Source organism: Colletotrichum fructicola, assembly GCF_000319635.2.
Source record: "Colletotrichum fructicola Nara gc5 chromosome Unknown KSG_Nara_v1_contig04, whole genome shotgun sequence".
In the NCBI taxonomy this organism is placed as follows: domain Eukaryota; kingdom Fungi; phylum Ascomycota; class Sordariomycetes; order Glomerellales; family Glomerellaceae; genus Colletotrichum; species Colletotrichum fructicola.
The window spans coordinates 3,929,342-3,952,033 of record NW_027094054.1 but is presented as its reverse complement, the minus strand read 5'-3'; the positions used below and the strand labels follow the sequence as shown (position 1 = coordinate 3,952,033).

Here is a 22,692-nt window from a genome sequence, read left to right as displayed (position 1 = left end):
AATGTTTGTATGCAACGAATATGCTTGTGTGTTATGAATGTTCTGATGATGACAAGAGTCTCTCTTCTCTGCTCAAAGGCGAGTTGTCGACGGTTGATATTGACTTCTCGAGACTTCGCAATGACAGGGGTTCACCATCTCGTGTCAGTCCACAATCCACCCCAGACGCCAAGATGAGCGGACAGACCCAGCTGAAGGCGTGGCGTCAGGTCTCCTGCCAGGCAACGAGGCGGAGCCGACGCAAATTGATACACAAGAAACCGTCGAAGCGTTGTGCAACTGCCATGGCTGGACCAGATTGCATGATCAAGGCAGCCTGACCATCGGCGATCAGCGGGTGGGGACTCGCGCGGGGAATGGTGCGTTGCTGCGAACATGCCATTTTGAGGGCCATTTTTGGTGTCAAAGCAGGTTGCACCGGGTTTCAACTCTTCGACGACACCCCCGGTACCTGAACCGGGCCAAGCCGGGGCCGCGGGCCTTTACGGGCCTGAGCTGAGCGTTCGTACCATTGCCGCGGTCCGGTCCGACATGCAGTGAGCAGAGCCGGAATGATGTCACTGACTCACACTTCGAACCACCGAGAAAATCGATCTGTCCCGTGACCAGGTCACGATGCGACGCAAATATCTTCGTCACTTGGATGTGGTCATTTTCGTGTCGTGTGTTGATGAAGTCGCCAACTTTGCTGCCTGAAGACTTCAGCACAATTAGCGCACTCAACCACCCCCACAGCTGGGTGCGCCCTGTACTTGAACCCCTGAAGCTGCCTTTAGCCTCTGCGCCACCAGCAAACTTCACCTTCATCATGTCCACATGTGGAAAAGACCGCGGGAATTTCGCAGCGACTAAACCACGAGGCGGGTCGCTAGGCTGACTGCTCGCGTGCCTGTCAAAGGGGTAGGGCGAGATCTAGGTTCAAAGCAGCTTAACTCGGCCGCCCAGGCTAGGGTGAGAACTGTATCGCGGAGCTTGCGATGGAGCTCGCGGCGGCCGTTAACGGGCCAAGATCAATGTTGGAGAAATGATCACCAGAGAGCTGAAAAAAGAGGCTGATTGAGAGAGGAGATGGAATGCCTTGAGCTAGACCTCGATTGTTGACAACGAGAGCGGGAATGTCGGGATAAAAGGCCGCTTCATCACCGCCGTTCTGGTACATACAGGAGCAACTCGCTCATCTGATCCGGCTCATCAAGAAAACAAATCTGAAAATGTCTCGTCTTCCCGCTGCTGAGAAACTGCCTTTGGCGCTCCGCAAGAACAGTATGTGATGGTTCCCAGCTTCAAATCGCACCGCTAACAGACAAGTTCGCGATGACTGGGAGAGCAAGAAAGAAGACCTCCAGAAGCAGCTTTCGGACGTCCTTGGCGCCGAGTGGACGTTGAACGACATCAACCCGAACGAGCTCTACCCGTACGCCGGTGATGGCTACGCCAAGCAGTCTCTCGGCAGCTGTATAGCTCAGTGAGTTGCCAACGGTCGAATCATGCATCACCTACTAACACTCAGTAGGTACATTACATCCGCCATCTACAACCTCAAGTCTTATACAGAGAACTACGGCGAGGAAGGTAAGAACGAGATCAACTCAATCTGCCATACCCGATCCCTCATCATCGACCTCGATGACCGTCCCAAGGACAAGCGGGTCTCGTACTGCGGCGTGACGGTCAAAGACGGCAAGCTGGCTCTCGTCTTCTCCGAGGGCAACCTCGGCACCAACGTCGACTACGCCATTGACTCACAGGGTCTGCTGAAGGCTCTCAACGAGGCCCCGCCCGCCCCCGGGGCCGAAGCGGCCATGAGCTACGCCGCGCGCACCTCGGTCAGGCAGGAGTACGACGAGAAGATCGAGGAGACCCGCAAGAAGCTGGGCGACATGCTCGAGAAGCCCGACATCGTCCTCGTGCCCAACTTCGAGACCAACTTTGCCAAGATCATGGAGGAGAGCAAGAAGAAGAAGAGCGAGGTCAGGGATGACTGGGAAAGCAACCTGGGCAATTTCACGCGGATGTACTTTGAGGGCTTGGTGTACCAGATGGGATACCAAAAGTTCGACGAGGACGACCTTTTGAGGGAGGGTTTCAACGAGGCCGTCGACAAGGGGGAGATTCACTTTCGCATTGTGGACAAGATGTCGTATGCGACGTACGGCGAGGTTGTCGTCGAGGACGGGGCTGTTTATGTCCAGGTAAGTTGCCTGCATGCGTTTTCGGGGGTAATCGTACTGACCAATGCCTAGACTCAAGCCAAGAACTTTGGAACAAACGTCGACTATGCTGCCGAGAAGATGTTGGATCAGCTTTAAGTTGTGTTGAAAGTGATGAACCGAACTCATCGGCCTGGGGTTACTATTTCGGCATGTACATATATCAAACAATTACTTTGCCCTGTGACACCACCGCCTCCCGCTCAAGAGATAACTGCACATTTCGAGCTCCAGGAAAGCCCCGAAGAGACTCCCGACGACCACACCTCCCGCATCGCCAGCAGTGACGATGCACATACTAAACTCTCTGTCGTTGGCGTCTCGAGTCTCTTCCATAATTCTCACCAAAACGTTAATGTACACCAACCCGCTCGACAGGCCCGTCGCAAAGGCAAGTGCAAACGAGAGATTCGTCGACACAAGAAAGACGGCGTTGAAGAAGGCGAGTATGGAGGCCGCAGTCAAAATAGCCAGAGGTGCCCTGAGATTTCGAAGAGGGTAAAAGGTGACTGAAGAACGAGCCAGCAACGTCCCGAGGTGGATGGACACACCGTAAGTCGCCGTAAAGCGGGAAAAGGTCCCAAAGACAGATCCGTCTAATGTCCTCGTGACCCCCTGCTGCAGGAAAAGTAACAAAGATGCTGCGAAGAGTGGCAGCATATCCGATCTCGCCAGGCCAAGAATAATCTGCACATTAGCCCTCATCGAAAGCGAGCCAGACCTTCGCCTATGCTGACCAGCTTCCAAACACGACTGCCTCTCTTCGCGATCCCTATCCTGTCTGCCAGCCCATTTTGTCAGGTTCTGCGGCAAGATTGCAAAGTGCGCAAGCACCAACAACGCAACAAGATAGAAAACCCCTCCCGTCGCGCTTCTCAGGACCTTGCCCGCCTTGTGCGCCAGAACAAACGGCCACACGGCGTTGCTGACCATCCCGGCGCCGGTCCCGAAGCCCCACCCCGCAAGCGCGTGCACGCCGGAATGCCCGACCATCCCGAGACAGGACACTTCCATCACGGACGCCGACACGGACGCTAGCACCGACATGGCAATCCGCACCGGCGGTAGCACATTCGGCGGCGTGTCATCGGCGACCTTTTTGGCAACGAGCCAGCATGCGGCGACGACGAGAGGCCGTATTCGGCATGGTAAGCGGTGGATGACGAAGGGGAGCGAAAACTTCACCACGACACAGGGCAGAAGCTCGATGAGCGTGACGACGGCTCGGGGGTACGGGATGATGAGGTAGTTGGCGGCGTATATAATGGCCGGGAGGATGGTGTTGGCCAGCCCTATGAACAAGGCATCAATTAGCGACAAGATCGAAATGAAGTGCCATTAAGATAAAACTTACCTAGGCATGCAAACCCCAAAAATGTCCGAACCTCGTCAAACGATGTCTTGCTTTTCGGCGCCATCGCCAATCGAGGCAGATGGCTTCGGTTTCGGATGGTGTTAGACTCAAGGTTCAAGAGCACGCACTCGCACGGCACGCCCGCAGCCGAGAGCGAGACACGGCCTCGTTCAAAAAGAAAAACAACTCCCAAGGGATCGCGTCCCCTGCAACAAGGCAGACGGTCAATTGAAACGATACCCGTCCACCACGTGCAGCCTGAAGCAACCGCCAAGCATGGATGAGCGGTTCGCCGGGGCCCTGTGCGGGCGAATCGAACCCACCACGTGGGGAGGGTCTGCCGATTGATAGGGACGGGAATGGGCCGGTCGCAATTACATACGACGACGAGAACCAGCGATTGCTGACGGCAGTTGATGAAGTCGTCGTAATTGAGCTGTCGCGTGCGGCCCGCGGAATACCTTTATCAGGATGGCTGAAATTGGGGGTTTTGTGTCTGTGGCCGACGGTTCACCGCGATGTTTGTCAATACCGGCGCAATGATGCGAGACTCTCGGGTTTTTGGCTGGATCGCAGGCTCAGAGTCCAAGACTGCGTGGCCCTCCATCTCTCTGGACGCAGAGACTCAGCGTGGCCGTCGCAAGGCGCCGCGGTTCGCTCGAGCGCGTGCTTCTTTGCTGAAAGTTGTCCTACCAATCGGCATCCTAATGTGTGTCACGGCAGCTCTTCTGACGAGTCTGGTGTGTTTGTCCTCTTTGTAAGAGATACCCTTGCTAACGCTGCACAGTTCCCATCAAAGGCCGTATACCTCGTCAGTGTGTTCGACTCGAAAAGAGTCATCTCCACGGCTCAGCTGGAGAGTCTCAAAGCACCCGTCCATGTAGACACCGGCGGCTCTCGACGGTTGAGGCTGTTCATGCCCGCCGATGGGCCGAATATCAACCTTTGCAAAACCACTATGTCTGCCGTGGCGCTCGGCTACCCCATGCCCACTCTCCTCAACTGGAACGGGGAGTTCAACAGGCCCGACTGGCACTTTGCAGGCTCGCACATTGCCAAGTTGGAGTCTCTGCTCGCTGTCATTGATGCCCTCTACGAGGAAGACGATAGCCTGAACGAGAACGACCTGGTCCTTCTCGTCGATGCCTACGACATTTGGTTCCAGCTTCCTCCGTCAGTTCTCATCGAACGTTTCCACCGCCTCAACAGCGACGCAGATGCCCGCATGAAGAAACAGTGGGAAGAGCATGGCTTCAAAGAGGATTTCCCGATCCAGTCTCCCAAGCAGAACATTGTTGTCACCACCGCGAAAGACTGCCAACCGGACTGGGAATCAGGGTCTAACCCCCGGTATGAGTACTGGCCGGATTCCCCCCTGCCCTCGGATTTCTACGGCGAGGGCACCGACGAGATCCTCCCGTACGTATTCGACTCCGCTAGGAAGTACAAAAAGATCCGGCCTCGATGCGTCAACAGCGGGATGATCATGGGCACCATCGGCGCCTTGAGAGGAGCGCTGCAAAACGCCAAGGAAAAGGTTGACAAGGCTGCCATGGGCGGTCGGCAGCTATGGAGTGACCAGGCCCTCTTCGCTGAAGTCATTGGAGACCAGGAGATGTGGCGGTACTGGATAAGAGGTCTGGCTTCGACGTGGAACGGAACCGCGTCCCACGACCAGCCGAGAGATTTGCCTCGCCATGTCCGGGACATCGCAAACAATGCACTGGAGGGGAAGAAGTTTGAGTTTGGTATTGGGCTAGACTATGAGTTTGCCACAATCCCACCAACATGCTCCTCGGAAGACGATGGCTTCTTCGTCTGGCTCGACGACACCGAGATGGTGAAAAAGGAGTCGGAAAAGTCTGGCGTGACCGGCGGCGTCAGGGTCAAGGGCATCCCGCCAGAACTGAAAGGCGCCGAAGGACCCCTGCCTGGACTCGGCTCGAGTTGGGGAAAGGTGCCTCTGTACACCGACTTCTTCTTCGGCACCACGCCCGTTGGTATCCATCACAACGCCTACGTCTTTGGTCTCAAACCATGGCGGCTGGAACACTGGTGGAACATGACTTGGTATTATCCTCATCTTCGACAGCTCGTCACCAAAGCGCTGCACTCCAACAGCAAGCTTACGCCCTTGACAAGGCTGCCGTTGCGAGAAGACGGCGGAAATGAGATGGTGTACTGGGCTTCAGACGATGACGAAAAGACGGCCATGGTTTTTGACGGATCGAACCAGACATATGCGTCAATCAGCTGGGACGGCTTATGCCAGAAGGGAGACACCAAGTGGCATGACGTTCTCTTTGGGGATCACAAGGGGCCGTTGGTTGTTTGAGTATTCAAGATTGATTTTTGTATTGTTAATACCCATTTCTGTAGTAATGAAGCGCTGCCAAACTAAATCAAGTGGAAGGGTATCATTCCATACGAACCGCGTCATCAAGACCAAACTCCAATGTATGCTGCCAACTGTCAATGGAACCGTCCTACAGCGTGCTGTTTCTAACGATGCCATTCTCCGACGTCACGAATGGCGGCAGCTCAGGGGGGCTGGCGCCGTTACGGTAGAGCCACAGTCTCGAGAGATCCTTGACCCTGACTGTCCTCTTCCTGTTGCGGCCTTTGAGGCGCTCTCCGTGGAACTCGACCTCGTTAGCAAAGTCTCGGCCCAGGTAAGACACCTCAAAGGCCTCACGGGCGTTCTGCCCCGCATCTCCCTGCCTCCCGACCTGGATCTCACTCTCCATAAACTCGTTTGTGTCCGCGGCGCCAATGTATTGCCCCGTCTCTGCGTCCTTCTCCAGAGGAAACATGCCGTCCAGGTAGTGCTGGCAAAACTGGTGACCTCCACGCTCCGAAGCCCTCACAAACAAACGCCCGATGAAACGCGGCATGCTGTGGTCTGCGGTCAGAGAGGTGCAAAAGTGCAAAACGCCCCAGATCGCTACGAAGTCGGTCGAGTGGGCGTAGTGTTCGACGTGGCCGATGGCACGGTCGAGGGCGGCGGTCGATGATCGGGAAGACGACAGGGACGAGGATTCCTTGGACAAGGTCGGTGTACGAGCGTGTCCGTTTTCGGTGCCGTTAGAGGTGCCCGAAGCTCGTCGTCGAAGACCAGTGGCCACCGGAGATATGGGGCTTCCGTTCGGTTCGATCTGAGCCATCGTGGTCGTGGTCAAGGTCATGGCGGCCGGGTTACGTTGCGCCAGGTTCTGGGACGCGACGTGGCGATGGGGGTTGTTGAAGTGGTTCGCAGCGTTACCAAAGGTGTAGACCTCAAGCTTGGCAAGAAGATCCTGGGGCAGCTCCTGGAGAAGCCAGTCGAGGACGAGACCGCCTTCGATGCCGCCCTGGGAGTGCAGAATAAAAACCACCTTGGAGTACTTTGGATTGTACAGCGTCTCTTTGACAATACGATAGCACATCCGTACGTCGTAGGTGGCGTAGCCGAGATTCCGCTGGATCAGGCACTCGACGACGTCGAACAGGATGCCGGAGGTTTGGTTGTGGATGCCGAGAATCGGGCGCTTAAAGGTGAGGGCCAGACGGTTGAGGTTGTTCTTCATCCAGTGGTCGCTGCATCTGGTTAGCCGTCGTTTGCAGATTGGTTGGTGGATCACTTACCCAACGGCGACGCCGTTCAAAAAGATCCATTGCTCGTGAGCATGCTCAGGCAGCTCTGGAGCGTACTTGGGATCCGACGTGTATGTGAGAGTTGGGCCGTTTAGGCAGAGACAGAGGAGATAGTTGACGGTGAAGAAGGCACCCAACGCGAGGATGTCGATCCACAAGGGGAAAAAGATGGTCATGGGGAGTGCCAGAATGAAGCCGATCTGTAGCACACATAGCAGGAGATGCATGCCGACGCAGAAGAGGTTCTGCCTCGTAAAGGCCAGCTCGTCAAGGGCGCCAGAGTCGGACGGGGTGATTGGCCAGACGATCCATGGAAGGGCCCAAATGTATCGAAAGAAGTAGTAGATGTCGTAGGCCAGCAGCTTCCAGGGAAAGTCCGTGTAAGAGTAGTTGATTACGGAGCTCCCGCCGACCTGGGAGCCCAAGAACTTTGTCGAACCCATCCTCTCTTTGAGCAACTCGTCACGTTTCTGGTGTCGTGCCTTGTGCCTAGCAGACAACTTCTCTCCCAACCATGGGATGCAAAAGATTCCCCCACCCATGACGACGAGACCCGCGCAGGAGGAATTTATAGCAGAGCAAGGGTTTAACAGAAAGTGGCAGAAAGGGTATGTGATCAAGTGACCGGTCCACCGTATGGGGTTTGTGTCATTCGCAGAAGACGAAGGACGGGTGCTCACGCGGCATTATATTCCCCATGGGCAGAAGGGGATGGAGGGCACGCCGGGTGAGACACCAGTAAACACCAACCACCAAGCCCGAGATCCTAGCACCTGGCGGCAGACTGGGGAAAGAAGGCCAGCTTCCAAAAAAGAGACGATGCAGGTGCAGGGCTGAGCTGGCCGCCTTTGCTGGGGATTATCGACGGCGCCGCCCTTTGGCTGGTCACTCGACCGGGGCGCGCACCAATGAGAGGCCATGGTCAGCAGCTAGCGATGATGTGGTAGGACTCGGAAGGGGGTCTGGGGGCGCCACCCGCTGCCGCTGCCTGCCCCGTCGCTAACGCATCTGGTGCGGATAGGTAAGGTAGGTACCTAGCTCTTGATCGCCAAAGGTGCCTTGTTGGGTGCAAGTACGAGGCATGCAGTCAGATCTGGGCAGTGCAGGGGACGAGGATAGGCATGGCTGCGAGGCTCCGAGATTGTCTTGTGCACCGACAAGAGGCCAATTGCGAGTGACGGGCTGTGGTTGCGAACGGAAAGGCCGTATGCCCCGTGTCTGAGGTGCATATGTTGGTGTCTTGAGGCGGTATTGAGGCCATCTCGGTTGGGGCTTGTTCGTACAGAAGACGCAGCTGCTTCGGCTGGTGAGCCAGGTGCCCAATTAACCCAATGAGACGCTCCATCTGTCGTCATAACTGACGTTGCGCGCCCAGCCTTTCGGCACGCCTAACCCGGCAGAGTCATCCTCCCAAAATATAGACTGAGGTATTGCGGTGCCTTGCCGTGCTTACCACAGAACCTTGAAGACAGGTGTCACCGAAGAATGGATGTAGCCTTTGTGGTAGCTGAAACGCAGCCTTGCCGTGTCTTGGTTGCTCGCCGGCTTAAGGCAAAACAAGTCAACGGCGAGATGAGGTTGAGCCGCCTAGGCGCAGACGACGTTGACTGCACGCAGATATGTTGCAGCCTGATTCCTCATTACTCGTTGCTGAATGTCTGCCTGGAGTCTCGGCAGCATCAATTGTCTCATCATGGAATTCTGCGCATGTGTTGTGCCCAAATCAGCGCGAGCATCTTGGGCTGAGTGCGCGGGTGGGGCCGTCGAGCATCGTGAGATGGTAGAAGCTGGACGGAACTTGGGAAATCGATTTTGGGGCTGTTCTGGTACCCCCGAAGCATGGAATCCGACGCCCGGGCCTCTTCAGGGGTACCTATTTTGACCGCTGTAGAAAATCTGCCGCCAAAAAAAAAACCGACGAACCTGACGGGATGAACTCGACATGGTCCGTGCGCCAGCAACTGGTTGTTTGGTGGGGTGCATTTGTTGACCAAACACTGGTCTCGACTCTCACCAGTGAAGACAGAGTCCAAAGCTGACAACTTCGAATTGGCTATTCCAAACAACACACAACCGCGGCCGAAGCCTACTACTTCCCGTCATGTCTATGCTATCAATTCACCTGGAGCAAATAGCTCTGTCGTGCGAAGGCATCGACTCTCTCCCGTACGCATCCTACCCCTCCTTCCGCGAATCCCACTGACGCGCCTCAGATTCCCACCTCCCAAGATCTTTACAAACGCTATGCTCTACAACAGCGACATCACCTCTCTGATCCGCGACACCGAAGCCCACGAACGCGCCCTCTTCTCCGTTCCACCTCCCCCAGCTCCCGCCACCTCCCAGAACCCAGACCCGAAGCTCAACAACCGCCGCCAGACCGTCTTCAACGTCGCTTCGGGTGAGGTCACGACTGGCCCCCCGGCAACCCGTGGAGGTGGCGGCGGCGGGCCTCGTAGACACACCGCCGTATCTGCCGTTCTGGGAGGCGATCTGCACGACCAGCTACGCCGCGGCGAGCGTCAGGCAGCTAGCAAGGGCGGTGACGTCGACGTCGAGGTCTTGCTGAAGGGAGCGACGAAGCTCTGTGGTGTTTACGCACTGCCCGGAGCTCTGGAGAGAATCCCACAGCTGAGGAACCGTTACGCACACCAGACGAACACGCTGGCATACTACGAAGCCAAGGTCGCCGAGCAACAGGCCGCGCTGGAAAGGATGAACAAGGACCACTGGATGGGCGACGAGGAGGAGCCAGAAGACGACGACGAAGAAGAAGACGAGGACATGATGACCGAAGAGGAATACCGGGCCGAGGAAGAGCTAGTGCGCGACCTCGACAGGAAGAAGCGCGAGCTGCAGCAGCGGCTGCGCGCGATGGACAAGGACTTGGGCGGGCTGTTGAACATGTGAACAGATTGGCACTTTACGAGGCTACGACCATGATACCCAATGCGAGTTCAGAAATTATTTTTACATGTTTTGTACAGAATTGCCGAGTGTACTAACACGACAGGCCGTCTTGCCCGCTGGCGCCCTTGCCGCCCTCTCTCGCTGCGACGAGCGTCTCCAAAAACTCGCCGACATCCTGCGCGCCGCCAATTTCGTACTTGTCGTTGATGACAAAGTGCGGCACGCCTCTCACGCCCATCCGGTACGCATCCTCGACTTGCCTGTCCACCTCCTCGCCTCCCTTGCCCTCCTCGAGCCACTTCTTGACCTCTTCCTTTGCTAGTCCACCACGGACGGCAGAGTCCACAATCGTGTCCCAGCTGGTGATGTCGCCGCTCTCCTCAAAGTAGCTCTTCATGATCGAAGTGACCACGGCGTTCTCAACCTCGGGGCCCTTGGTCTTGGCCAGCTGTATCGCGCGGTGGGCGTCGCGCGTGTGTCCGACCTTGCCGTCAAACGTAAAGTTGAAGCCCTCCGCGGCGCCGAGCTTCTTCATGCGCGCGTGCATCATCTCAAGCCTGTCGGCGCCGAAGCGCGCCGCCATGCGCTCGTTGACGGGGACGCCCTTCTTGGGCGCCGTCGGGTCCAGGTAGTATGCCTGCCACGAGACGTTGAACTTGTCTTCCTTGCCTGCAGGGTAGGTCTTTTGGTACAGGTCAATTGCCCTGTTGAGACGGGCCTTGCCGAGGTAGCACTATCTCTTGTTAGCCAGTGAGTGTGTAAGTGAGGGTTGGCGGGGCTTACAAAGGGGCAGACTGGGTCTGAAATGACTTTGATGTTGAAGTTGGCCATTTTGCTCACTTGCCGTGCCGCGTTCATTCGATAACGCCAAAAATTGATGCAAATCTTTTTATAAGTCGAGATCTTGGCCACACCAACATTCAGTCAGGGATGACAGCCGTAGAATGGTATTTATGATGACCCGGCCTCGGGCCTAAGCTCAGATACGGGCGGGACTCCGCCAGGTGCCGATGTCGACCTGATTACCAATCACTTCGGGGCGCGCTCCGGACGGAATCTTTTCTTGGCCGGCGGGACGGTTCCTCATGAATGACTGCCCCGCCATTATTCAGCCCCAGGTGCCGCCGTGGCGGCGTTGGAATTAGATTCCGATATAGTTCGGCACTTGATTCAGTGGATTTGCCAGGGGGGGCCGTTTTACTTTGTTGCCGCAGACCCTGACTCGAAGCTGCTCGAGCTGTGGTGCCGACGGCAACTGTGCTCTACCTAGAGTGTGACATCGTTCCACATGAACTGTGACAGTCTCGCTAGATTTACGACGAGCAACGACAACGATGTACGAGTAATTGGTCAGTACATACGTGAGCAACTGCCCACAACCTTTCGTTTATCACGTGTATTTGCAAGGCACCTTGACTGCTGTCTGAAAGTAAAGAACTGGACGCAACCAACCCCCCGCGATGCGTAAGAACTCGGGTATCATCTAAACCTTCACCTCTTAGTCAACAAAGTAGCGTTCAGTTGCCTCTCTCAACCTCTCGTGATTACGGGAGCGTCGAGCTTCGTAACTCCCCCGCGGATGTCTCCGTCGGTCGTCTCTTCTCCAGCGTGAAGGATACATGCCGTCCACGCTTGAGCCGCCACGTTCTGAGCTGGGGCTTTGAGACCGCCGACGCTTTGGAACGACGTCTGGATATTGTACAGCGCGGTCCCAATTCTCCAACGACGTATATGGACTCCGAAGCCAAGCTCTGAGTTCGTGGAGTAGCAGCCGAGTGTTCTCACGTCCCAGAAATTCCTGGATCAACTCCTCCGCCTGGCCCATGCTGCCCTGCATGTCCACGGTCTTCAAAATCGCGACAATGTATTCCAAAAGGAATTCGGCATTGTTGGCTCTGCGACGCCGAACAGGGTCTGCTTCTGGCGTGCGCGCATCGTTATCTGGGGACAGGAACTCGAACACCTGAAGTTCGCGCCGGAGGAACGTCCGAGCACGGGACACCAACTCAGAGTCAGATGCGAACATCTGTGGAGTCAGGTCTCGGTACCTAGATATTCGGTTCGAGCCGACATGGAGCGAATACAGTTGGCGACGATACACGTCTCGTCGGCGCGCAATCGTCTCATCCTGAGAAGGAACAAATGTTCGATACGAGGAGTAGGCATTCTGCGGTCGCGGTCGCCTGGGTCGTACTTGGGAGTAGTATCGCCTCTCTTGCTGGGCCACAGCGGCGTTTCCTGCCGTTTTGGCAGCCGCCGGCGCCGGTGCAGGCTTAAACGTTTTCCACTGCTTCTGGTCGTCGCTAAAGTCATAACGGACTTCTTTGATCTCGGTCTTGCACAGAGGACATGCTGCTTGTTGTTCCAGCCATGTCACCAGACAGAGGTAGTCGAAGTTTCGGTGGTGGCAGGGTTGCGCTTCGCAGCCTTCGGTGATTTGGTCGAGGCAGATGACGCAACAATCGTCGGCTGATGCGCCCCGCTCGGGTTCCGTTGGCCGTGATGAGATCTCCTGCAGCGTCGTTTGCAGAACAGCGGACTGAAGATCTCGAGAGCTCGAGTTGTCGCTCTTCGCTGCTTCGGGGGACATGCCAGTAGCACAAAGCACAATCCAACGCGGTAGAAAGGATGGCAATGTGGTGTTCGAGGTGATGGTTGATGGACGGCGGCTAGGCGTAGGGAGCTGTTAGTAAGCTGAGGCCAGTGGCCCGATAAGATAAGAATTTGAAGTGGGGCTCGGGCTCGAATCTGCCATACCGGGACGCGTTTAGTGGTTTCTCGGTCGCGTCTCGACCTCCACTGTGAATCCACTGGTACATCAGTACAGTACCTGCACACTTCGTCAAAACAGACTGCTGCACTTTGAAGTACGCCTCTTCAATGACGTACACGACCGGCTGCTAGCATTGCTTCGACATGGACGACCAGACAAAGGCAGATTACGAGTCGCAATCCCAAAAACTACGCGCTGAACTCAAGAGCTGGGAAACCTCGTGGGCTAAGTCCCATGATGGCAAGAAGCCGGGAAGAGACGACATCAAGCGCAATGCTGACATTGGTATGGTTCACGAGAACGGAGGAAGGCTCACGTACTGACGATTGAGCAGCACAAAAATACAAGCAATACAACAAAGTACGCGACATCCTCTCTGGAAAGGTTGCACCGCCCACAAAAGAAGATCCGAAAGCAAAGAGAAAGGAGAACACTGCTCCTGTAACGACTCCGTCCAAACGACACAAACATGCCGAAACCCCCTCGAAAAGAAGATCGATACCCGATGGCGCGAACCTCAACAGCACTCCCTCGATTTCCAAAACCTTGTTCAGCCCTGTTGCGCCGAGATCAATCGGCCCAACGCCGCAGCGCGATGGTCGGGTTCTTGGACTGTTTGACCTCATGGTTGAACGAGAACTTGGCACACCGTCGAGGAAGAACGGGTCTCTCAACACAACTGCCGACTTGAGACCGATGACGACGCCGAGAAAGCGTGCCACGCCCATGGACGAAGAGAAACTCGGGCGAACCCCAATGTCAACAAGCAAGAGGCAGATGTTGGATAGTTTCATGACGCCGCTTAAAAATAAGGAAGGGGCCCAGGTGGTCGATGCAAAGACTCCGACAACAGTTTCGAAGCTTCAGTTTAGCACGCCGTCTTTTCTCAAGAGACACACCCAGCCACCTCCCGCCGAAAGCACCGACTTCGCCGCCCCACCGCTGCGTTTACCCCGGAAACCTATGGTGCGCGGCCTCAGCGCCATTGTGGCCAGTCTTAGGAAGGTCGAGGAGGAGCAGCTTGACGATGATTTGGAGGCTCTGCGAGAAGCTGAAGGTGCAGAGCCGCAGCCCAAGGCTCCTCCGAAACCGAAAGAGGACTTGCTTGCTGCGGACAGTCAGGTGCATCTGCCACTGGGCGGCTTTGACGATGAGGGGATGTACGATAGTGTCGATGAGGAGCAGGTGGGCCGGGACGGGAAGCCTTTGAAGATATTCAAGAAGAAGGGCCAGAAACGAACGACCAGACGCGTCAATATGAAGCCGACTCAAGTCAAGAGACCGTCGGCTCCTGTTGAGGGCCGCGATGAAGACGACGAGATCGTCCCGGAAACGCAGGCCAACGGAGCTGATGACGATTTCGATGAGCTTGGCGACGCGGGATTGGGCTCAGACTTTGAAGCGGCAGCTCCCAAAGCTAGCAACGCGAAGAAAACGGAAAAGGTGGGAACGGTCAAGAAGGCTGTCAGGAAGGTGAACGAAATGGCCCACACCAACTTCCGAAGATTGAAGTTGAAAAACCACGGCGCAAAAGGAGGACCGGGGTACAACAGTAGGTTCAGAAGACGGCGCTGATTTGGTCACACATGCATGGCACGGCGTTATGGCAAGCGATACCGCAGTCATTGGTATTAATGAGGTAATGCCCAATATACAAGTTTATCATGGCTCATACGCAATTTGCCTTCCCTGGGTATAACAAACATGAACAGCCCTCGTTCCTCTTCATCCAAGTACACGACTTCTCAGGCGAAACAGGAGGACAGAAAGGTAGAACGTCGCAAAGTCACAGCTGATCGATACCATGAACCATGACAGACCGGCCGAGAAAACGACGCGATTCACGAGGAAGCGGTCTTCATCGGGCATATCTGCGGGTATCTCGCCATCCTTCTCAACCAGCCACTCGTCCTCATTCCAGATGTCTTCATCCCGTTCAACTGGGCAGAGTTCCAGCTCCATGAATCTGGTAATCAGGCCTTGCCCGCGATCAATCCGTTCCTGTATGCGGGTTAGACAATGCTGTCGTCGCTCATCTTTGGCAACTGGCATGATTCCCTCCCCCTTTCGAACGACCGGAGGCACAGAGAACTCAATCTTTTGTCGATATCCTTGCGCCCTGTTCTCAATTTCGGCCAGCAGCCACACTACTGCCATGTGGTCTTTGAACAGTGCCCACATCCAGCACGTGGCCATGGCGATTTGCAGCAGCATGTTCCTGGCCACCTCAGGCGTGTCGAGCCCGTGAAACTGCGCACCGCAACAGTTCTTCAGGGCTTGTTGTCGGTTGAGGATCTCACGATAAGTTCGAAGGCGCGGCGGCATGGCTTTGTAAAGGTGAGGGCTCCACTTCCTCGCCCTCTCTTCCAGCAGGTTCTCTGTATGCCACCTCTCGTCCCAGAAGGATCTCCAGAAATCGGTGAAGGTCTCGGCGATCGTCTGCGAGAATGGAAAAGCCTGGAACAGCCTGGTTTTCCAGAAAGACGACCAGTCTGTCGCCAGAACAACGTGGAGGAAGAAACCAGCCACGTCGCTGGCGAGGAACTCGGGCATCAGGCGGGGTGGTTGAAGAATACCCATGATGTCGAACTCCTTGATGCGTCGACCCAGCCGTGAGGCCGCCGGGAGCCTCGACGGCTTCGAGGGTGGTGTCGTGCTCATAATCTGGATTTTGGCGGTGCACTCTCGAGACTCGCTCACTCCATCCCTGTCCTGCCGCGATAGAAGCGCGGGAAATGTGCCTTTTTGATGGCCACCATAACTGACGCACCGTAAGCCACGGGAGGTCTCGAAACAAAAACAAGCCAAAACGCGCTGACCGCGAGAGATGTGCTGGCACGTCTCCCTAAGCGCCAATTACTGTTCTCGGAGAAGTCCCGACCTGGGCGTTTAAGCGGATGCTGAGGCGTCTGATGTAAGACGGCACCCACATGTAAGCACTGCCCAGCGCAAACGAGCCTCCAATGTTCTGGGTAAGACATGGCAGGATTAGCTGATCTTCAGCCATTTGGAACCTCTTGACCTAATCGGGTATGCGCACGCCTCACCGATGCGTTCGGTCCGCGTTGGCGGTATCAGGTGTCGTCGCTCTCACAACAACTCCTTTGTAAGTTATGATTGTTGTTGATGCGTCTCAACCTTGGGCTGACGCTGGAACTATTCACAGTCGAAGAACTTGAAATTCGTCTACGCCACTTCTTGAGGGGTTTCTATCGCGGTTACAAGGGGGGTCTTCTCTGCCACGAGCGCTTCGCTTGTCGCGCCAAGCCCACCTGCTTGCAAAAGTTCTTCCTGTGCCTTCGCATTCAGTCTCACCCACATTTGCCTCCTCAATTCCAACCCGTCGAGAAACACCTGGAACCATGAGGGATCAAACGGCGGCAACCGTCTCCCGACGCCGTTCTCGGGCTCGCCCGCCAGCGCCCGCACAGTCTCAAAGTACTCCTCAAAGTGCGGGTGCACCAGTGGAAACTTGTCACCCATTTCCGCAACGCGATCGGCCTCCCACTTGGCCTGCTCTTCCGCCGGCGGCAGTCTCGCCCTTCCGGAAAGCACGCGCGCCGCCAGGACGGCTTGCCACTCAAAGATTTTGAACGTCAGGCCCGCTGCCACGGCGCCGATGAATAGGAGCGTCGGGTCGCGGTGGTAGATGACGTGCTGGTAAAGCCCCGTTACGCGGTTGTTACGGACCTCGACGGATGGCAGGAAGGGCAGCGTCCAGGTAAAGCCCGTCGCGAAGATGATGCTGTCGACGTCCGAGACCGACGTGCCGTCTATGAAGTGCACCGTCCGACCCTCGATGCGTGAAATTGTGGCCTGTCGGGATATTTTGGGGTGGTGAAAGGCGCCGTCGCCAAAATAGAGGTTGGCCTTGCGCCCGTTCACGACGGAGTAGATGGGGAACTTTGCTGTGTTGATGAGGTCAACTGAAATGTCGGCTCCTGAGACGGAGGCGCCGACAACCACGACGCGCTGAGCATGTCAGCTACGGTTTGCACATCGATGACAGAGTGACGAACCTTTCCACAGAAATCTCCCCTTCCGCGGTAGTGTTTGCTGTGGATGACACTGCCCGGGCGAGCTCTCTCAAACTCCTCGAGGCCTTCAATCTTGGGGACGTAGGGAACCCAGTAGTGTCCCGTCGCGACGACGACCGCGTCGAACCGTTCAACCCACCACTCATCCGAGTCTTTGCCCTCCTTTCTCAGGACAACTTTCCACTCATCCCCCACCTTCTCGGCCAGCTCAACGGTGGTGTTATAAGACACAAAGCCCTCATACTCGTCGACAATGCGCCGGACGTAATCTCTCATGACGGTCCAGTGACGGAATGGCGTTGAAGGGCCGTGCAGGGCGATTGAGTTGGGTGTCCGCTCCTCTGAGATGGGAGCGTCCGAGAAGGACATGGGGATTGCGTCGACATTGGTCTCGAGGTACGGGTAGATGCCGGACTCGGTGAAGCGCGGGGCCTTCTGTGTCGGGGTCTGCGCCGGAAAAGAGTCCGGGACCGGGATGGGTCTGTCGGCGGTACGGTCGGCGAGGGAGGTGAAGTCGGTGAGGTGAGGTGGCGCTTCCTTGTCGCCAATCCTGCGGGTGTCAGTGCATGCGTGCCGCCATCATGGCCCGTCCCGTCCAGTCTGGTTCGTCCCATTCTGCTGGTCTCATCTCATCTTGGTAGAGATGCTTCAACCACGTTTACGCTAGAATGAACGATGCCAAAGATTCCAAGCAACATACCCATCCGGGTTCTCGTCTCGAGCATCTTGCACCCTGGTCTTTACTTGCCAGGATCTCCAACCATCAAGGTGCTCTCGAAGCGACTTGATATGAGGGCAGCTGGCCCGCAGCGCGACAAACAAAGTCCCGGAGGTCCAATGAGAGAAACTAGGTACTCACCAGCACCCGCCGCTCGCCTCCCGGCGCTCAAACACACGAATGACGTCGAAAGCCTTCTCCTTTGCTAGCGCATCAATGGCAATGGCCCCCGCCGGCCCGGCGCCGATGACTGCGACTCTCTTGATTGCGCCCATGGCATACGCACGCGACTAGACAGAACGAGAGATATGATGAGGGACAGAGAGGGGGATCAAGATCTCAACAAATCTAGCCAAACAGATAAGAGCGCCAAAACCTCGCCGCGCGCATGCAGTGCGAGTCTTTTTAAAATGTCTCCCGACCGCGTGGGTTCGGCCCAAGGGACCAGAGAGCAGGGGTCCTACTGTTGAAGACAGCTGCGACCGCCCAATCATGCCGTCGCAAACCGCCTGACGGGGCAGTCTTACAGGGATACAGGGGGCCGAAGATGGCGCCATGTGCGGGCAGAGGGTGCGTCTCTGTGCGATTGATCATCTTAGCGTCCGATGGCGTTATCCCGCGATGCGCAGACGCAAACGCTGTCCCAAACCAAACCCCATCAAAGGACCGGAGGGCTCGACGGAGGTCGCTCCGAGGCGGGGTTCCGTCTTCGGGGGGGAATCAGACCCGTGTGGGTAAGGTGAGATCGGAACGGGACGGCCATCAAGGTTCGCAAAGTCGCCAACATTTAGGTCTTGGACCCTGGAATCCGAGTTTGCGATAAGCTGAAAGATGGGGGACTTGACGCAGATGGCAGGGATGACATGGGCAATGACTGGGATCGTGAGAGTCTGGAGGAGGACCTGGATGGCCGGCTTGTGGGACATGATCAAAATGCGTTCCCTCTGCTGTTTCTACGATGGCGACGAACGTCGACAAGCTAGGGAAAATGGACTCGAAGACGGATAAGGCAATGGTGTGTGACACACCAACCGATCAGTCGGTGGCGGCAACCGACGACAAGGTAGAATGGGATGCCGGCCAGGAGCAGAGAGCGAAGAGGAAGTAAGTAGGAATAATGACCCTTCCAAGAAATGCTTAGTTGACTTTGGCTTCTAGGATCGATCTGACGGTCCTCCCCCTTCTGGTCCTCGGACTCCTTATGTTCCAACTCGACCGTATGAACCTCGCAAGCGCTCTCACTGCGGGATTCGCCAAGGATATCGACGTGAGCCAGGACACCGTTAACTTGGGAAATCAGCTCATGTTCATGGGCACTGTCGTTCTAGAAATACCATGCAATTTGCTGCTGCAACGGGTGAGTCGGACTGCCTTCTGCATTGCTAATGCCTGGCGACTAACCACGCCTCCGCCCTCAGTTCGGTCCACGAAAATGGATCTCCCTTCAGGTGTTGCTCTTTGGCCTTGTCGGAACTCTCCAAGTCCTCGTCAAGAATCGCGCCGGCTTCCTCGCCATCCGCCTGATGCTCGGCTTCACGGAGGCGGGCTACATTCCGGCATCGATTTTCACGCTTTCAACATGGTATACGAAGCGAGAGCTGGCCAAGCGCGTTGCCATCTTCATGTTTGGCCAATTCGGTGGTAACGGCTTGAGTCCTCTACTGGCATCGGGCATCCTAAAAATGGAGGGTCATCTTGGCTTGAAGGGTTGGCAGTGGCTTTTTTTGTGTAAGAGCCCTTGAATCCTGCATGATTGGTAGCATACTAACAGAATCGTGCTTCAGTGGAGGGTCTTTTTACTCTTGCGGTGGCTTTGATGTTCATCTTCCTCCTCCCCGGCTCGCCCGACACCCCGAAACCGATAGGAAGCCCGAGCCTGGTCCGATTCTCGAGAAACCAGCAGGAGATCCTCCAGAAGCGCCTTGAGATTGACGGTCAGGTAAAGAGACATGGTATCCACGGTCTTGAAATCCCTTGGGCTCTGGTTTGGAAGACTGTCAGCCACTACAGGCGGTGGCCGCATTACGTCTCCACGTTTTGCGCATTCTCGACCTGGTCACCATTGACGACGTATACTCCTTCAATCATCATGTGCGTTCTACATCTCGCAAGAAAGAACTTTTCTAACTCACAGCAGGGCCCTCGGCTTCGATCGGATCAGCGCCAACGCACTGGCAGCGGTCGGTGCCACTCTTGCCATGGTGGTCGTCTTTGCGTTCGCAACAATGAGCGACAGAACGAACAAACGAGGAGGGACCGTCTTGACGGCGCACATATGCTATTTAACCATCTTGGTGGTTGCCCGCAGTGTTCATCCGCATGTTGGAAAATGGCCCAGATGGGGACTGTGGACGGCCATCAACGCCTTTTCGGTTTCCTACCATCCGGCGCATAACACCTGGGTGCAGGTGAACTGTCGCGAGGCAGGAGAGCGGAGCATTGCTATTGCGTAAGTTGTAATATGCTACTTATGGATGATGATGCTGACGAAAACTAGGATGTGGGTGATGTCCGCCATCAGTGGTCTAATGGTCGGTTCTCAATATTTCAGGGCGAACGATCTTCCTTTGTAAGAGCCCGAACACTAAAGAGAGTTACCATCATCTGACGAGTCAATAGCTACGATAGGGGACTCCTTACGATGATCATCATGGTTTCGGTCGGAATGGCGTTTGCGCTGTTGCAGGAGTTGGTATACTTCGTGCACAACCGGCGAGTAGCTCAAGGGAAGCACAAGTCTAAGGATGGTTCGGAGCCGTACGTGTATTCTTACTAGACGTTGCACGTGGTTAGAAGTTATGACGCAGATGAGGTGTTGAGCATTATGAAAGCGTTGGTAGGCTTTGGCAAAGGGGTTAGTACCTGTCGTAGAAAATGGCAAAAGGCTGCAGTAGCAGGCATAGATATTATGGCAACAACCAAAACTACTGTCCAGAATGGAGACTTGGAATGTACAGGTTCTCCTTCATCCATACATAAACATCAGTGACCATGGTTGTGACCGTCAATGTGCTCATCAAAACGCTTACGCAGCTTGGATTTGACTTCGGTCCAGCCAGTGCCGTTGGCCCGGAGTAGGGTTGTGATCTCGTTCATATCGATGTCAAGGACCTTCTCGATATACCTGGGCAGCTGGGTGTTGTCCCAATTACCAGCCATGTCGGCCCTGATTGCACGACCGTTATCGCCGGCACCATAGCCGTACAGAGTGACATCCGTGGCCGTATGTCCGCCCGTGGACCAGTGAACACCAGACCTGCTAGAGAGCAGCCGTCCAAGATCAGAACTCAGATCGCTCGATTCGAGGAGAGTATTGATCTCGGCATCTTTGGCGTCGGCAAGACCATATTCGGGCAAGATCTCGCTGATGAGGAAAGACTTCTTGTCAGAGCCGGTGTATGCTTCCCAAACCTTCATGAGAGCTTGAGTGGAGGCGTTAACATTGGCCATGGGAAGAGGGTTAAAGCCGTTTAGCGTAAGACCACCGCACTCGTGGTCCGCGGCTGACATGAGCATCGTGTCGGGGTGCTTGTCGATCCATTCCCGGACGAAGCCCATAATCTCGTTGTAGTGTACGGTGTCGAAGAGGTGGGCGGCGGGGTCGTTGGCGTGGCCAGCATGATCGATACGGGAGGCTTCGATCATCAGAAAGTATCCCACGTCTTGGGAACCTTGTGTGAGGGAGTTGAGAGCGGTCTCAACCATCTCGAGAAGAGAGGGCTCTTTCTCGGGTTGACGAGATCTGTCAATCTCGTACATCATGTGGTCTGGACAATGTCAGCCTCGTCAGGACCAACATCAGGTGATCCTACCATCGTTGAACAGGCCAATGTAGGGGATGCCGATGTCGCCAAGACCCTTGTTTAGAGCATCAAAAGCAGGACGATCCTGCATGATGTGGTATCCATTCTCCTCGGCGAACCCAAAGAGATCGATTTCATCTTCGCGGCAGGATGTCGAGTCTGATTGCGGCTTAAAGAAGCATCGACCTCCTCCAAGCAGAACGTCGACAACTGGGCCGAGCGGGTGGTTGTACCCTATTTCGTGCTCCGCAATCTTTTCGTAGGAGCCCCGATTAGCAACATGAGCGGCATAGCCTGATTTTTTTAGTCTCGAACTTTGCCTCAAGGATGGGAGAACAGACTTGCAGGAGTGGCGTGGGTGATGGTGCTTGTAACGACCAAGCCGGTCTTCATGCCCGCGAACTTGGCAGCCTCAAGGATGGATCCAACGGGCTTGCCGTCAGGGTCGACACCAATAGCTGGTTCTTGTTAGGCTATGCCCCTCGAAGATGATTTTCATTCAACCTACCAGAGTTGTATGTCTTCACGCCGCAGGCAAAGGCAGTCCCGGAGGCTGCAGAGTCTGTGATCAAGTTATCGCTGGATTGGGTGCGGACATTCCCAATCACCTCAATGATGTCGTTAGTAGGGGGATTCGTGATAATGGGTTCGCTCTTACCAGCTTATCTGCTGCCAGTTGTATGCTAACTGGAGCTCCTTCGTTCTGGCCATTCTGCATCAAGGAAACGTAGTCCCTAGCCATGGTTTGGGATGCCGGCCCATATCCATCGGGGACGATGTAGATGAAGTTCTTCACATCTACGGCAAACGCGGCATTTGCCAGCGCGAAAAGAGAAAGTGAAGCTGTATGCATCTTGTCAATTTGCTCATGGACCAGTGAATGTGTGATTTGAAAAGATGCAGAGGGCGAAGAAATTTCTCGGGACAAGGAGGGGCAACAAGGACCTCAGGGTGGTCGCAAGAACCAATTTCCTCTCAAGGTGATGGCCAAATGATTCGGCTATATATGTACTCGACTCTGAACATCTTGGCTTCATTTCATGTAATGCAACGCACATCAATAATTCGACGAATGCAGTCCGCCAGCGGTGCAGGTTCTCTTGGCACGACGGATCACATTCAATGGTGGCAGATGATTTGAGCGGGAGGACGCACTAGTCTTCTACCACCACTGTGAGGAATTTCCAAGACATCGATAACGGAATTGAGGCCGGCCTTTGCCGAATGTCTCGCAGAAAGATGACAATGCATTGT

General features: G+C 55.5%; 12 protein-coding genes across 12 annotated transcripts; 5 read left to right on the top strand and 7 right to left on the bottom strand.

The window, feature by feature from the left end:
* Positions 1–1,211: 1,211 nt before the first annotated feature.
* On the top strand, positions 1,212–2,309 carry CGGC5_v007889 (uncharacterized protein; the record flags this gene model as incomplete). Its single annotated transcript, XM_032020930.1, has 4 exons — positions 1,212–1,263; positions 1,309–1,465; positions 1,514–2,192; positions 2,244–2,309. 4 exons carry the CDS (start codon positions 1,212–1,214, stop codon positions 2,307–2,309), a joined length of 954 nt encoding a protein of 317 aa, XP_031882103.1.
* Positions 2,310–2,381: 72 nt separating this feature from the next.
* Positions 2,382–3,628, bottom strand: BTN1-1 (Protein BTN1; the record flags this gene model as incomplete). The annotated part of the gene is made up of 2 exons (XM_032020929.1): positions 2,382–3,502; positions 3,565–3,628. 2 exons carry the CDS (start codon positions 3,626–3,628, stop codon positions 2,382–2,384), a joined length of 1,185 nt encoding a protein of 394 aa, XP_031882102.1.
* Positions 3,629–4,082: 454 nt separating this feature from the next.
* On the top strand, positions 4,083–5,899 carry CGGC5_v007887 (uncharacterized protein; the record flags this gene model as incomplete). The annotated part of the gene is made up of 2 exons (XM_032020928.1): positions 4,083–4,304; positions 4,352–5,899. 2 exons carry the CDS (start codon positions 4,083–4,085, stop codon positions 5,897–5,899), a joined length of 1,770 nt encoding a protein of 589 aa, XP_031882105.1.
* A 151-nt stretch (positions 5,900–6,050) lies between these two features.
* CGGC5_v007886 (uncharacterized protein) lies at positions 6,051–7,739 on the bottom strand (the record flags this gene model as incomplete). Its single annotated transcript, XM_032020927.1, has 2 exons — positions 6,051–7,140; positions 7,189–7,739. The coding sequence occupies 2 exons, from the start codon at positions 7,737–7,739 to the stop codon at positions 6,051–6,053; spliced, it is 1,641 nt and encodes a 546-aa protein (XP_031882104.1).
* Positions 7,740–9,298: 1,559 nt separating this feature from the next.
* Positions 9,299–10,107, top strand: CGGC5_v007885 (uncharacterized protein; the record flags this gene model as incomplete). Its single annotated transcript, XM_032020926.1, has 2 exons — positions 9,299–9,363; positions 9,411–10,107. The coding sequence occupies 2 exons, from the start codon at positions 9,299–9,301 to the stop codon at positions 10,105–10,107; spliced, it is 762 nt and encodes a 253-aa protein (XP_031882107.1).
* A 91-nt stretch (positions 10,108–10,198) lies between these two features.
* ywbO-1 (Uncharacterized protein) lies at positions 10,199–10,938 on the bottom strand (the record flags this gene model as incomplete). The annotated part of the gene is made up of 2 exons (XM_032020925.1): positions 10,199–10,840; positions 10,891–10,938. 2 exons carry the CDS (start codon positions 10,936–10,938, stop codon positions 10,199–10,201), a joined length of 690 nt encoding a protein of 229 aa, XP_031882106.1.
* Positions 10,939–11,637: 699 nt separating this feature from the next.
* On the bottom strand, positions 11,638–12,697 carry CGGC5_v007883 (putative RING finger protein; the record flags this gene model as incomplete). Its single annotated transcript, XM_066151926.1, has 3 exons — positions 11,638–11,858; positions 11,893–12,133; positions 12,302–12,697. 3 exons carry the CDS (start codon positions 12,695–12,697, stop codon positions 11,638–11,640), a joined length of 858 nt encoding a protein of 285 aa, XP_066008687.1.
* Positions 12,698–13,023: 326 nt separating this feature from the next.
* Positions 13,024–14,455, top strand: SLD2 (DNA replication regulator SLD2; the record flags this gene model as incomplete). The annotated part of the gene is made up of 2 exons (XM_032020923.1): positions 13,024–13,165; positions 13,215–14,455. The coding sequence occupies 2 exons, from the start codon at positions 13,024–13,026 to the stop codon at positions 14,453–14,455; spliced, it is 1,383 nt and encodes a 460-aa protein (XP_031882108.1).
* A 150-nt stretch (positions 14,456–14,605) lies between these two features.
* Positions 14,606–15,541, bottom strand: CGGC5_v007881 (uncharacterized protein; the record flags this gene model as incomplete). Its single annotated transcript, XM_032020922.1, has 1 exon — positions 14,606–15,541. One exon carries the CDS (start codon positions 15,539–15,541, stop codon positions 14,606–14,608), a length of 936 nt encoding a protein of 311 aa, XP_031882111.1.
* A 525-nt stretch (positions 15,542–16,066) lies between these two features.
* fmo1-6 (Thiol-specific monooxygenase) lies at positions 16,067–17,910 on the bottom strand (the record flags this gene model as incomplete). Its single annotated transcript, XM_032020921.1, has 3 exons — positions 16,067–16,852; positions 16,900–17,467; positions 17,777–17,910. 3 exons carry the CDS (start codon positions 17,908–17,910, stop codon positions 16,067–16,069), a joined length of 1,488 nt encoding a protein of 495 aa, XP_031882110.1.
* A 683-nt stretch (positions 17,911–18,593) lies between these two features.
* Positions 18,594–20,411, top strand: CGGC5_v007879 (putative transporter; the record flags this gene model as incomplete). The annotated part of the gene is made up of 7 exons (XM_032020918.1): positions 18,594–18,739; positions 18,794–18,992; positions 19,054–19,363; positions 19,420–19,726; positions 19,773–20,084; positions 20,133–20,204; positions 20,255–20,411. The coding sequence occupies 7 exons, from the start codon at positions 18,594–18,596 to the stop codon at positions 20,409–20,411; spliced, it is 1,503 nt and encodes a 500-aa protein (XP_031882009.1).
* A 206-nt stretch (positions 20,412–20,617) lies between these two features.
* PHO8-1 (Repressible alkaline phosphatase) lies at positions 20,618–22,291 on the bottom strand (the record flags this gene model as incomplete). Its single annotated transcript, XM_032020917.1, has 5 exons — positions 20,618–21,402; positions 21,448–21,732; positions 21,780–21,896; positions 21,947–22,046; positions 22,097–22,291. 5 exons carry the CDS (start codon positions 22,289–22,291, stop codon positions 20,618–20,620), a joined length of 1,482 nt encoding a protein of 493 aa, XP_031882012.1.
* Positions 22,292–22,692: the final 401 nt, after the last annotated feature.